General features: G+C 39.1%; 1 protein-coding gene across 1 annotated transcript in view; it reads right to left on the bottom strand.

Moving 5' to 3' along the window:
* Positions 1 to 14,829, bottom strand: part of STARD13 (StAR related lipid transfer domain containing 13) — a 259,294-nt gene that overhangs the window by 172,422 nt on the left and 72,043 nt on the right. The window contains exon 4 of the mRNA XM_054164923.1: positions 2,159 to 2,192. Within this exon, the coding sequence (XP_054020898.1) occupies positions 2,159 to 2,192 (34 nt within the window). The remainder of the gene's footprint in view (positions 1 to 2,158; positions 2,193 to 14,829) is intronic.

The following is a 14,829-nucleotide window of genomic DNA, read 5'->3' as shown; positions in this document are numbered from 1 at the left end:
ATAGTGTCAGAAAATAACCTGTCATTCTTCTTTCATGTCTTCAGCTAGCAAGTTTTCAATTACTGTGTTTTACTGTGAAGTGCTAAACTTTATCTTTTGGTGGCAAAATCAATATTCTCATACAAGTAAAACATTTACAAATGTAATCGTAGTAAAACCTGGGACCACTGCTAAAATACTCAGTTTTACTTAAAATTTATATGCCACTGATATGTTTTCTTTTTCTTTACAGAGTAAGTCTTTGGTGTCACAGGGAGGTTTTGATCCCAGCAGTGAAAACAATGAAAACAATTGTGAAATCAGGCTCAAAACTGATGGAATTTGTTTAGCTTTGGAAAAGAACAGGCACATATTTCGTTGGTAAATACCATCATGGAATAAATCCACCTACAACCCATAGAATCATAGAATAGAATCATAGAATCAACAAGGTTGGAAAAGACCTCAAAGATCATCAAGTCAACCTGTCACCCAAGACCTCATGCCTACTAGACCATGGCAACAAGGGCCATGTCCAATCCCCTCTTGAACACCTCCAGGGACGGTGACTACACCACCTCTCTGGGCAGCACATTCCAGTGGCTAACAACTCTCTCAGTGAAGAACTTTCTCCTCACCTCGAGCCTAAACTTCCCCTGGTGCAGCTTGAGACTGTGTCCCCTTGTTCTGGTGCTGGTTGCCATAAAGTAAAAAATGTTAATGTGCACAGAACTTGAATCAAAATACTTACATTTATATGATGCTTAACAGTCTTTGTATTTTGTTGACCTGATGTTAAGTACATGAGGGTGAAATTCTGTGGAATTGTTGACAGAGACCTGAGTTTTTCAGGTCAGGGTTGCTGGTGTTTTGCTAAATCAGCGTATTTGCCAGCAGAGCCATTGAATCAGTGACACTGGCTGCAAAGAACTTTATTTGTCTGTTTCTAACAGAGTTAAGGTGGCCCTTGGAAAGAACTAAGGATGCAATTAGAGCAGACACAGATGCTACACTGAGCAAGAAGAAATCACTGAGTTAGCAAACTGGCTTAAACTAGCCTTCCAGGCCAACAAGAATATGCAAAGTCATCCGGGGACAGAGGAATAATTGCAACAAGGACATTCAATTGCTTTAATTTTAATTGACACACATTGCATACATATTGACTAATGAAACAGAAAAAGCAGTCAGAGATGGGTGACTCCAGAGGTCAGTTGGCTTATGACCCAAGTATTTCTAGTTGTCAAAGGCTTTTGTGGGAATGAGGATTCACTTAGACTTTGGGGAGATTTCTTTTTTTGCAAATCTGTGGGGCTGTTATTAATTTCCAGTAACCCACATCCTGGGAAGCAGTTTCTTTTCTCTGCATTTCTTAATTGTGCTTCATTACAATTTAATAAGAACATTTACCCTCAATTAAGGAAATCATCCAAGCAGTTGCTTACTCCCTGTTGCAACGAATTGTTTTTGTCAAATGTGGTTTAATTGTGTGTGAAGTCTCTTGCTGAACCAGGATCTCTCTGTGTTATCTGTCTATCCAAACCTTTGCTCCTGGCATACTAACATATGTGGTGTTCAGGGTATCCATGTCTTTAACTCCACTTACTGCTCTGATCTTGGTGCCTTGCAGAACATGAGCTGTAATGAAGTAATTTATCCATAATGGTCTAACTCAACAATGCTGCTAATATTGACAATGCATTAACCAGCCAGTGAGCCCATGCTAAGGAGTGATTCTGTCATTATGACTGCAACTGGGGACAAGGCCTAGTGTGGGGTGTTAACATGTTTTGGAAAATGTGCCTCTGTAATGAGCTTCTTCACCAGACTTGGCTGCTGTGCAAGTACTGAGCCAGCAAATGCACTCAGATACACCTCACCTCGACTCACTCAATGGCCACCAGCACCGTGGCAAGTCCCCTTCTAACACCAACAACAAATACTTGATTTTAGCCCTTTTACTTCAGAACTCACCTTGCAAGGTTCAAGTCAAAAGCTGCTGAATTATCATACTTCCTTAGAACCACATAAATCCCACACCATTACCTTATAAACTACAGTACGGATGTGATCGTAGCAACTACACTAAATTAAACTCAGAACAGCGGAGATTCCTCTGGGTCTTCCATCCGATCTATATAAGCCACTGAGAAATTCTGAAGAAGCAATGCAGTCTTACCTGCTTTTTCCTTACACAGCCTCTGAAATGGCACCTGTAACAAATAAACAAATTTTTATTAACCATTGTACATCTTTTTCTTTCAAAGAAGTTTCACATTTCAGGATGAAATGAAATATAGATCATTATTAAACATTGTCAGCACCTTACACAAGGTACAAAATCCAGAGCTCATAAAAATAATAATGAGGAATATTAGTTTTGCTAGCTAAGGATAACCTGGTGCCCATTCCAGTGCCCAAACCAGGTTTCCTTGTTTTGCAGGGAGGAACATTCTCTAGCACAAGTAAAGTATGTGCTGCAAGGTTAAATGAGGTCCAGCACACAGGAACACACCTAAAGGCATCTCACAATGCTGGTGGGGCTCAGGGAGCACATAGGCTGCTGGGAAGACATGTGGGCAGCTCTACTGAGAAGTGCAAAGCAGAAGATGGTGAGTTGGAGCAGTATAGTGATGATTCTTATCTGTACCCAGGATAGGATCCTTCTGTCTGAAGGATGTGGCTGTGCTGTTTCATTCATATTTTTCATCTCTCTGCATTGGGTCTGCTATGCTAACTGAAAGCAGCACCATACTCAGATGCACCTCTTGGTCCACTACTTAATACTAGGAAAAGCACAGCTAGGCTATAGTTGTTTTCCCTTCTGCAAGGCAATTTCATTGCAAAACACCCTTTTGCTCTATTTGAAGGTCTGCCTGAGCAGCAGTTGACATTAGCCTGTCTTTAGTCAGCAGCGACCAAGTGAGGTGGTCAATTCTAGATGGGAAAATAAGTGTTTGAGTTCAGGTGAGGTTTTGTTAGCGACAATTTGTAGCATGGCTGCAACTCCAAGTTGAGGCCAGCTCTGGCTTCTGCACACTGCTGCATGCTTGCCTGGTGTGAATCAACCTGTACAGATTTCATCCAGCGTGCCTTTTGATTTTTAGCTCCAGTGATGGTGAAACGCTCAGAGACTAGAGCTGATCTCCCGTCCCCAGTGAGGGCCCACCAGTGCCAGGCTCTGTGGTACCTGCGCAGCCCCTTGTGCCATATCTCCTCTGCTCTTGCTCTTAGAGAGGCTGGCTACATCTTCTATAGCCTAGAAACAGAGAATGTGCTTCTGATTCCCACCTATCTGAGAAGGCTATTCAACTAATTCTCCAAGTCTTTACACATGGGTTCATTCTACAACGAATGACCAGAACTACAAGCCAAAATCTCTCTAGCACCATCCCTTGAACCCCCAGGAAAGAGCTCTGGCAGAATATCTCATTTCTGTAGAGGAGTGGGAAATTCAAACATATTCTGTGTTAAATGGCAAAGGACAGGCAGGTTCTACATCAGTGTGCGGGGTTTTTGGGCTGCCATTTTACATGAGGAACATCATTTTCTTCCTCCACTGTGCAGTGAGCCACACTGTTCTCAACTACCCTGTGGGATACAGGCCCCTGACTTTTAGCATCACGATGATGTTGAATAAGCACGGTGGAGATGGGTGCTTAAACTGTCATACTGAATCTTGGGACAGGCACTTCTTGAAGAATACAAAAATGATACATAAAATGACTATGTCAATCCTGCTTGGATAGCTGGTTTCTGTGTCCTAGAGCAGCCAGAAGGATACCAGCTATTACAAAATCAAACTTTTTAGGATGCAAATTGTTGCTGGAATAATCCCAAATAGCAACAGAGAGCTGCCAACTGAAATTGATTTATGGAAATAATAATGATAATGCATGATATAACTGATTGCATAACAAAATGCATTTATTGGAGGACTAGCATCCCATCTGAGCAACATGGCACCATCTAATCAAATATATAGAAACCATGGACCAAGAGAGTACAACTCAAGCCAAAATGCTGTTGCAGCACCTGCTGCTATGAATAATAAAGAAATCATTTGCTTACAGCTCCAGCTGTAGCAGTTTTGCAAGTGGAAGTGTCAAACAGAAGCCAAAGGCAGATACACTGCTGATATAACCATGTTTTATTTGCTGAAGCACAGAGAAACCAGAAATTTATTTCTCCTCTCCCAGCGGTCCTGTGTCTCAGTGGGGCCATCCCACATCCACCTACATGAGTGCAGGTCCTCAAGAAGCCTGCCTGTGCAGTGGCATCACCCTTTGCTTTATGATGAAAGCAGGATGAGGTAGTTTTGTGAATCAGGCAAGTCTAGCCGCAGCAGCAGTGCAGCTAGTTCAAGGGACCACTTGCAATGAAGTGAAACTCAAAGTGCTCATCTACACTGCTAAATAAAAGATAGCCATTGATGAAACTACAGTACTGTACCTGGGTTTGTCCACCTGACTCAGCAACTCTGGTTTTGTTATGAACTGCTCTGAAGAGCTCTGTTCAGAGCAAGCCAGCAATTGGAAAGCGTGCCCTCAGCAGCAGGAGATGAGGGTGCACCCAGTGCCAAGCAGCCTTGCCCACGATTGTACTGCTCTGTAAAGATAGCCTCCAAGTCCTCAGTATTAAATTTATGAGTCCTCTACAGATGAGCAAGATGCCCAGAGAATTTGTTAGAAATCATTATCTTGAGTCCGAACCTCATAAACCAAGACAAAAATAACATCTCTGTTCAACAGGTATCTAAAACCAGGGACACCTTTATGTATGTGAGCAGTCCCATTAAAGCCAGCTTTTGCTTACAGAGCCATGTATGGGAAGAACTGGATTTGGAGCACAGAGCAAAGAAGGGAAGAAAGTGAATGTAGTGCATTTATAAAGAAACTGAAAGATTATCCTGAAAGGCATTTTCTGTGGAAAAAAAATTACTTAAATGAATTTCTTGGATTAAGTGGAACTAAGGGTAGAAGCAAAACACCAGCATTACAAACACAACGAGTAATAAAAACACACTCATCAAAAAAATTGTTTCTCTGATGTATAAATAATCTTTCATGGCTATAAGTGATCAGTGCATGGAGCTCCTCAAACAACTGGATTAAATGATTTAATAATGTCCTAGTAAGCTTATTGTCACATAAAAGCTTTTTTCTGACACAGAAGAGGAGTACTAAATGGTTGACTTGAACAACTTCAAAACAGTTTTAATTTGCAGGGCTTCTGCAATGTCAGCCGATCCTATAATACCTTACATCATTTAAAAAAGAAAACAATCCAACAAGCTGTTTTGTACCTAAGTCTTTCGCTTCCCTCTTCCTCCTATCAGTTATTAGCTATTTTATGCTCTAATTTCAAGTATGCTCAAATCTGCCACTGGTACTTCAAAGTACCAGTCAAACTAATAATTCGCCCTCAGGAAATCACACCTGAAAATAGAAAAGGTAACTAGCATATCTGTTCAGCGTGCAAATAATTCCTCTGGATGTTTAAGAAACAGCCAGAGAATTTTTTTCAACATAGGTATGGTATCACTGCTATCAAATAAACCCTGCCATTTTGACAGGACCACTTGACATCTGCTGTTAATAAAAAAGGTTTGGGATTCTGCAGGTTTACATACTGCAGTGAGCAACCAGCAGCACCACTCTAAACCACAACACTTCCTTCAGATGAAAAAAGGAGAAATTTGTAAGACTTCTTACTGGCTAACTGGTAACAGAAGGAAAGCACTCAGAGCTGGAAAAGGTCCTGAGATGTATAAAAACTGAAAATCCTGCTGGTTCTTTGTTCTAGCTATTTAATAATCTGCTAGGCTTTAACTAAAGTGACATATAGACAGTTCTAAAGGAGGAAATCAGTAATCCACATGCAAAACCTAATCATCTGATTAACAGGTTTATTAGATTCTTTCAGAAAGATGTTGACAGAAGGAAAGAAAATCCTAGCTACTACTTCAAAATAAATTTTCATAGTCTAAAAAAGGAAAGTAATATTATGACACTCGGGAATGAAAGACTTAATTTGAAGTTGCCCAGCCCCAGCAATGAGATCTTCAGTCTGGATTGCACTTGGAAGTTCCCTAGAGAGCATTAGTCAGTTGAGAATAATGGCAATATTGAGGTTCTCCTGCAGAAAACACTGCTGAGACTGTTGTGTCAGAAATCCAATTTCTCTTGGCACCAGTCTGTAGCACAGGCTTTAAATCTCTGCTGGCTTTAGGTGCTTACGTTGTGTCTTCAAAGGCTGACAACAGGGCTCATAATTTTCCTTTAAAATACAACCATTGTGGAGGTGTTCTTAGAGACTTTGTTTAATATACAGCCTGAGGGTTATTAGAAAAGTCACTTGGGGCATGGAAGACTTATCTTCTTGGGTGGATGGGACTCTGCCCCATACCTGCTGCATGGCAACACATCGACCTCCTTGGCAGGTAGGGAAAAGGAGAAATTCTCAATTTTTCCCATTGAAGCTGAGCTAGTATGCTGCAAAACATTATCCACACTGTGTAACTGCTGGGTTGTCCTTTGCTCCATTTCAACAGCTCAAATTAACTATCTACAAATTGTCCAGATTGAGATGGGTGACAAGTGGTGTGCCCTAAATGGTTTGTACTGGGACCAGTGCTGTTCAATATCTTCATCAATGATACAGACAGCAAGACTGATGCAACCTCAGCAAATCTGAACATGATACCAAGCTGAGTGGTGCAGCTGATACAATCAAGGATGGGATGCTATCCAGAGGGACCTGGACAGGCCAGAGAACAACTTCTTTATTGCTGTCCATGCCATACTATATATGCAGGTATACTTAGATATATCACTTTGGGGAAACAAAATGTTGCTGTGGTTTGCAGCTGATCCATTGCAAAGCCAACAGAACACTGGAGACTGCACTCACCAGGGATTTTTTCCACATTTTCTTACCATTTAAAACTTTGACAGCTTTTCAACAGAGAAAGCAAATTATCAACCAAAAAAGGGCAAATTATTGACATTGTTTAAATGGTTTGTTTTGATAGATTTTGAAGAAAAAGGGCCTTTTTGTGTTTAAAATGCTATAAAATTTAGCAAATTATATTAGAGTAGATATGAAATGCACAAACCCATTTTTCCCTGGTCTTGGCCTGTGATCTTGAACCAGCTAAGGAAACATGCAAATTTTAAGGAAAAGTTTGCAAGCTGACAAAACAATTCACAGAACAGAAAAACGATTTCTGCTGATGTCTCTGTTTCACATCATGAAAAGAGAAGCCAAAGGTACCACAAGGTCAGATACCTTCTTCACTTTCAGAGATTTTATTATACTTGTGATTTTGGAGGCCACTGGAATTCATTTAGAAAATAGCTGTGATCAGTGAAAATGAGAAGATTTTTTGTTCTGAAATGACAAACCAGGGCGTGACCAGGGCATCCAAACCAATGTGGTCCCACACAGTGAAAAGTGATCTACCCCCTCCTCTCTTTCACTTGCACAAACTCTCCATAGCACTTCCCACTCTTGTGCATTGAAATAGGTTTTTATACTAGTTGATATTTTACAATCTGATTAAAATCTAACCTGACACTTTGGCAGTGTATTCTTGCACAGTCAAGAGCAAAGCAAGTATTGGTAATATCAACCATTTAACCAAAGAAAGTCTGAGGAACATATAACCAAGTTTGGTCACATGGGGTCCTGAATGTTCATTTTATCCTGCTCCATTTGTGATTATTTTCTTACAGGAACACAGTTTTGCCAAGTCTTACCAAATCCAGTTCTGATAAAAAAATTTAAAATGTCCTTTTTACAATGCTTTTGCCTTTGGCAAGTCCCAGGACCAATTAGTCATTCTGAACCCTCAGCTGCAGCAGGACTAATGCCAACTTGCTTGGAACTGTGCAAACATCAATTAATGTTCAGTCTTGTGTTAAGAAAACTAGTTATGGTTCTGTATAAGCAGAGACATGAATAGAAACTAGAGATAACATAGTTGTCACAGTATAGGTGTGGGGGTCAGGTGCAAATGTGATGAGGTGGAGGTGGGAGAAAGAAAGACAAAAGAAGACAAATGACTGCCAAATGGCAATGGACAAAAGCAAGAAGTGAGAGCCATTCTTGTTTTTACAATACAGTGAGTCACACATTGCTATCATTTTTAGCCTTGAGTAGGAAGAAGTGCTATATCTATTTTAAAGATAAAATGAAGTGGGAAAGGTACAAGAGGTCACACAACAACAAAGAGAGGCATGAAAGCCAGGGACTCTGCCATCCTGCTATGGGAAATGAGTGATTTCTAAAGCAAACAGCAGTTAGCAGTAAACCATGGCAGAACATAAAAATCAAGCCCTGTGAGTTCTGGATAGAGCCGTGGTGTTACTTTAGCTTGGCCCAGAGTGTAGTAGCTAGCTGGGAATGGAGTTCAGGCTGCCACTAGCAGTAGTTTGTTTGTTTTCACTATCAACTGCCCACAGAAATGTTTCGTGATGGCTAGGCTCTAAGTGGAGATCAGGCCAGTAAAATTAATCACTGTAATACAACCTCAACTAAAAATGCACTTTCCCCAGTAAACTGATATGTTAGCAATCATTTAAGATCTTGGGCAACATTTTATGCTTTTTGAGGAAAAACAAACCAAAAGGTTTTTGTTTAATGATCAGCTTTCAATAAAAGGTAAAGCAGGGATAAGTAAAGAATAAAATATTCCAAAAAGACTATATAAAGAGTGCATAGCAGATGCATTCTTCCTGAGAACACTTGCAGGAAAAGGCTTAGGTAGCACCTCTTACTCCTCTAGTGTCCCAGCAAAGGCTGATGCCCATAGGAGAAGCAGAGATGCTGAATGGTTTGTATTTTGTAATGACTTCATAGATTTTAATCTTTATATGGCATTTTGGTATCAGAACCTTGCTGTAAATCCTTTTCAGTCAATTTATTTTCAATTGCCTGTATGGTTTTGTCTTTCTCATGTCTTCTTTTCCCGTGCAAATGACATGCTTTCCTTTTGGGAGCTTTTACAGTTCTCCCACTCTAAGAAAGAATGTAATATCTTTCAGCATCATCTGCCCCAGGTAAAATGATACTGTCTATCTCACCACCTCATCACATCCACAACAAACTCAAATAAGACGTTGCAGAAATGACCACTCCATTGCAAATTCTTCTGAAGCCCACAAGAAAACAAACCCCAACTATGACATATAACAACTTCAGCTGTTTATTTTCAAAACTGACACTTCAACCTGTATCAGTAAAGGACAGTGCATTTGCATGATGGTTGTAAAGTTATTACTTTTGTGGAAAAGTCTGCCTTTGCAGTGAGGTTCACTGTCTCTTCTGTTGTCTTCTGACTTGCACCTGGGCACTTGCTAACTAGCATGTAAACATTTGATCAACTTCAAAGCTCTGCGCTGCCAGTTTTTTGCCTTACGTGCAGAGATTACACAGAACAGCACGTCCGTGGTGACAAAAGTGGGGTGAATTTATGCTGCATTAGGAGTTGATAACCCTTTATGCACATGTGAATGAAGAACATGAGGGCAAAGGACCAATAAAGGACGTGCAGCAAAGCACCAACACATATGTATGTTTTGAAATGATTTAGACTAGGCATGTTTAGGTTAAGCATTTGCTTACACCGATTAGTTTTATAAGTTAACTGTGCTTTTGGGCCACAGTTGACTCAGCGTATTCCAGAGACACAGAAACTAGAAGCCCCCACTACCACACACCCATAATGCACAGACCATCATCACCCCCTCCTCAAATAAGTATGTACACATTTAAGTCTTTCTGATTCACCTACCCTTCTCATTTTTACCCTTCAAACACTGCTGAAGTTCTCATCAAAAGGAAATTTGTGTGCCCATTAAGATGCTGGCTTAATCTGTAATCTTCAGCAAGTCAGTACAGCACTGACTGAAGAAAGGAATGGATTATGCTAGTCATGCTTTAGCTAGTCATGAGTGTCTCCGCTCCTACAGTGACACTTAGATTTACTGCTGTCCAGATCAAACCCTTAATCAGTTTAATCTCTAACTTCTTTATCACTATTAATACACATGTCCGAAGAATAACTGAAAGCCAGAAGTAAAAGATATCAGGGCATCCACAACCAATTTAACAAATAAATAAATAGATTTTATAATTTCTGGTGAGAAGGGTACAACATAAAAATATTTACTTTTCTGCATCATGCCATGTTTAAACTTATGGACAAAAATCATAATGAGATACTTGGTTGTTTGCATGCATCCTTCGCTTGCAACAGAAGAGAGCAGAGATTTGTTAGGGACTGGCTCAGACTCTCTCCCTCTCCCTCTCCTCTCCCTCCCACTCACTCATTCTCTCACACACACATTCCTGCATAGCCTAATCAGCTTCAAACTCATTTAAATATGTGTATTACTGGCTCAAGCTATTTTAAAGCTAGAATAAAATAACTATACTCCCACAGAGGCGTTTTAAAATTGGCATGTATTATTTCTCAGCTGTCATGGACAGCCAAAACAAATATATTCACAGAATTATCTCCATACCTTATGCTCCTATATGATGAACTGATTTTATGCTTCTCTGCAATGCAGACAAACATTTCATTTCTCTCCCCCATTTTTTTTTTCCTTTGTAGCTAAGCACTATGACCTTCCTAAAAATATTCAAGGATCCCTTTGTGGAAAGCTCCACCATCTTCTCACAGCATTACTGTTCTCAGTAGCACAGTATGCTCTCTGAACTGAATTTAAGATTAAATGGTTCCCAAAAGAAGGGTATTAAGCAAGTTTCAGACAGTTTTAAAAAATTAAGAAATATTTCATAGCATTGCTTAACACTGATGACAATATTTGTTGTGTAATCTTTATACTGCTCACAAGCTTATTGTAGACCACAACTAAATGCTAACAGAATTAAAGAAGTTTTTGCTATCAGCTTGCATACCTTGTTGCCCATAATCATTGTGAGGCAAAGATCATTCTTCTATGTTTTCTGCTTCATAATTCAAGGTAATGGCCACAGCTTGAAATTTGGTTTTACAGTTAGATTTAAGATGCTATTCATCTTTTGAGTATCACAGATTTGACAAAAACCACCATTGCTTCACCTGGTCTGAAATCAAGATAGGCCTAATTTATCCAAACTGAAAGTCAGATCCAGCAAGAATAAACTTTTAAAGTAAAATTACTGCTGTCAACTCTAGAACAACAGTAAAGGATGCACCTACTGTTCCACACCTATCTTCTGTACAGTTTTACTCAGTCAGCCACAATGACTAAAAGTAACACTAACTCACAACACAACTCAGGAAGCAGCTATTGCTATTCTGTTCTTAACAGTATTTCCCAGTTGGCCTATTCTGATGTTTCAGGAAGAATCAGAATGTGAAACATTTGAGAACAGCCTCTCAGTGTGCGAAACCTACTAAATTAATGCAAGAAAGCAATCTCAGGTACCTATGTCCTCTAGCCAGGCTTCTGGGCTACTGTCAAAATGCCCATCTGTAAACTTTGGAGATACCCATTGCTGGAAAACTGGATGCTGAGATGCCTCTCTACCTTTACAGCTTGAATTTTGTTTCTGCATGGAGATGTATATTTGATTAGTAATTGTTTTGTTATATTATTGGAGTGGGGCAGAGCTACAGGACTTTCTACTGGAAACTCCATCTGAACAATCAGACTTGCTGGGGAGCGGTTTGGATGCAACCAAGGTAAGACATCCATAGTTCTGGAGATAATAATGTGAAACTGCCGCAGGTGTAAGTGCTTAAACTGCCTCAGCATTAGTGTACTTATATGGTAGAAAAACATCAAATCATGCTTATGTAATGGCAGATTTCCTACAAGATCAAGAAGATGAAGCCATCATTTTGTACTTCATGGGGTAAGGACATGACAAGAAAAGAGAGATGCCACACTACAGTCATCCTGCTTCCTGCACTCCAGTTCATTGCAATACTTCCACGATGCAGATGCAATAGGGCAGGACCATTAAATAATTATCAGTAGCTGTTTAGCCACAGAAGCTTGTAGCTTCATGAAATTGAGTTGGCTGCTTGATAGCTGACAGGAAGTCTTAAGACTACGGTCTTGACTTATTGTAGGTCTTACCACACTCATAAGAGCTTGAAGGATACCATCAGATACAGAGAACTGTGAGCTGCTAGAGATCCACTGTAAGTTAGTTATAGAATGCCTGGAATTTTGATCTGTTTATTATGTAAGTTCAAATGTTTCATCCTTACAGCATTAGCTGTGGCTTAATGGCCATTGCATTTTCATATACAGAGCTCTCCAGTACTTCCAGGTTGTCTTTAAAAACCATCTGTCACTAGAAATACCTATTAATGTTTTACTGCTGATGAAAAGAAGAAACATTAAATTAAAACAATCATTTAAATAGCCAAGCCTTTATGCTAAATGAGATACAACAGCACAAAATGGATGTATTTTATGACAGCATATTTTAGCACAGCAAGTATAACAGCCATGCATTGTAGCAAGCCTCCTTATCATAAATCTTTAATCGTTAAAGAACGAGAATATGTAATTCTGGGCAGATGATTTAAGAAGGGAGGATAAACCTTACCCAGAAATTAATTTGACTGTGAGTTTAAGGAATTATCATTATTTCACTGATTTTTTTCATATTTGAGAATCTTAGTAACCCTTTAGTCTGACTGCATAACTATGCAAACAATCACGCAGGAAATACTAGGTGTAAATATTGTCATGATACAGTACCTGAAATTCCTCTGGTTTTCTAAGCATTCTTAAAGCTCATTATAGAAAAGAGCCTGATTTGTTGCTGTATTTTCTCTACTACATATTGCAATATTCACCTTCACTCTATGCTAGATCTAATATAATTAAAATCTAATCTAAGGCAAGCCTATAAGGCAAGCCTATAAGCTTATTCTTGACTAATACATTCTAGCAAGAACACTTCAATTTTGGTTAACTATCAGCGAAACAAATGACAGTTCTAGGCTTACTTCTACTTTAAACATTTCTCAACCTAAATTATCTTCTACAGAAGGGTTGTTCCACATTTGGTACCAGAATGCACATATCTCCCATCTCCAAAGGTCTTAAAGAGTTTTTGATCCTGTGTTGTGATTTTGCAGTACACTATCTCCCACCTTCTTGACAGTCACAGTGTTTTTGAGTGCCTGTTAAGAGCTTTTTTCATACGAGCTGAAAGCACCAATTCAGGACAATAACATGAAAATGGAGCAACTTACCATTAATGCAGTATAGCAATATTTTATAACTTGCATTAAAAAAACACTGCACACTCAGGATGCAACCAGAAACAAGATCACTTTTTAATGGGAGCACACAGTGTGTGGAGAACAAGGTGAAAAGCCATGAATGTGTACAGGAGAAAAAAATGATCCTTGCACCAAAAGCCTTACAGCCTAGTTGAGATTTTTTACCCTAGAGGACATCTGACATGCAACTGTGAAGGGAACAGCCATTGTTTAGTTGTGTGCCTGCTCTCAAAAGTGTAATATAAGCTTGGACCTCAAATGAGTGGAGGATAAAATATGTAGGCAGTCAGTGAGCTATGGAGAGGACAAGTGGCTCAGAAACCCACAGAGTTCTGCATTCCACATCAGCCAGTTGTAGATTTCTATGCCAGCATAAGGCTGTGTAGATGGTTCTTAAGAACAGTTGGCTTTCACAAGTATAGGATGCTCAGGTACCTACTACAGATGGTTACAATTTCTGAACCAGTGCCAGTAGGTAATGGATGCAAAAAGAGAGATGGTCTTTTCTGCCCAGTAGTTCTACTCCAAACAATGTTTACAATCAAAGCATGAAACCTACCATTTTGCATACACAAGGAAATATGCATATATAGTCGATTTCGATATGCCACTACTTTTCCAAGCTACTCAGTTTCACCAACCACTCTAGATCATAAAGCACAAGATTATGAAAAAAATTCAAGGAAAAAAAAGTTAATGAATTCCTGGCAAGTTTTACATTCTCCTTTTAAAAAAAATGAAAAAATACATACACCCTCCCTTCCTCCCTTCCCTCCAGCAAATACCATTCGTGTTTAAGATTAGATTATTTTTCTCCTGATTCCTCTTTAGCTGCTGGAGAGTGACTCATTGTCAGATTGATTTTATTACAATTACAGACCTTGTTCTGCTGGTGTTACAAGTGAAAACTAGGAAATACAAAGGAAAAGGTCAACACTGAAAGACTCTACAAGCCAGCAGATGTTAAACAGTGCCACTACTGATTACTGTTGATTTCATCAATTTGGTACTTGTTTCCTAATCTAAGATTTTTTTTTTAACTCTCTCTCTTCTTTTTTTTTTTTTTTTCAAACAATAATGCAACAGAAATCAGTTACCCTTCTCAGATACCCACTTGAAAGGCTGGGTTTGTTTCTGTGCCACACATTACAGTTTTCAGATCTCAGGCATAACAGTTAAAAAATACAAGTAATCCTTTAATAAAAGGGACATTGTATACTTACTGTTAGTATAATAATAGAGATCAGCTATCCATGTGTTAATTGGAAAGATCTATACATTTGGTAATAGAGATCATTTAACATCAACTCTTCTTCTAAGACAGTAGCAGTCTGGGAATGTTGCTTTCGAAAGCTGTTTGCAATGTTAAACTTTTTAATATTATTCTGGAGATATTATAATGTAACTATAATGTTAACTTATAGAACAAGGCATATTGAACATACTGTGTGGTGTCTAAATAATAGATATAGTTTATGGCTCTAATTTATATACTTTGAAGATAAAAGCACGCTTACAAAGAGTGAAAGTCTTCTCCTGACATTAAGTTGTTTCTAGGAGTCAGAGAGAAAGGTCAAGTCTAAGGGTCT

The sequence above is a fragment of the Dryobates pubescens genome, chromosome 10 (assembly GCF_014839835.1).
Source record: "Dryobates pubescens isolate bDryPub1 chromosome 10, bDryPub1.pri, whole genome shotgun sequence".
Taxonomy (NCBI): Eukaryota; Metazoa; Chordata; class Aves; order Piciformes; family Picidae; genus Dryobates; species Dryobates pubescens.
The sequence above is the reverse complement of the archived record's forward strand: the minus strand, read 5'-3'. Positions and strand labels throughout refer to the sequence as shown.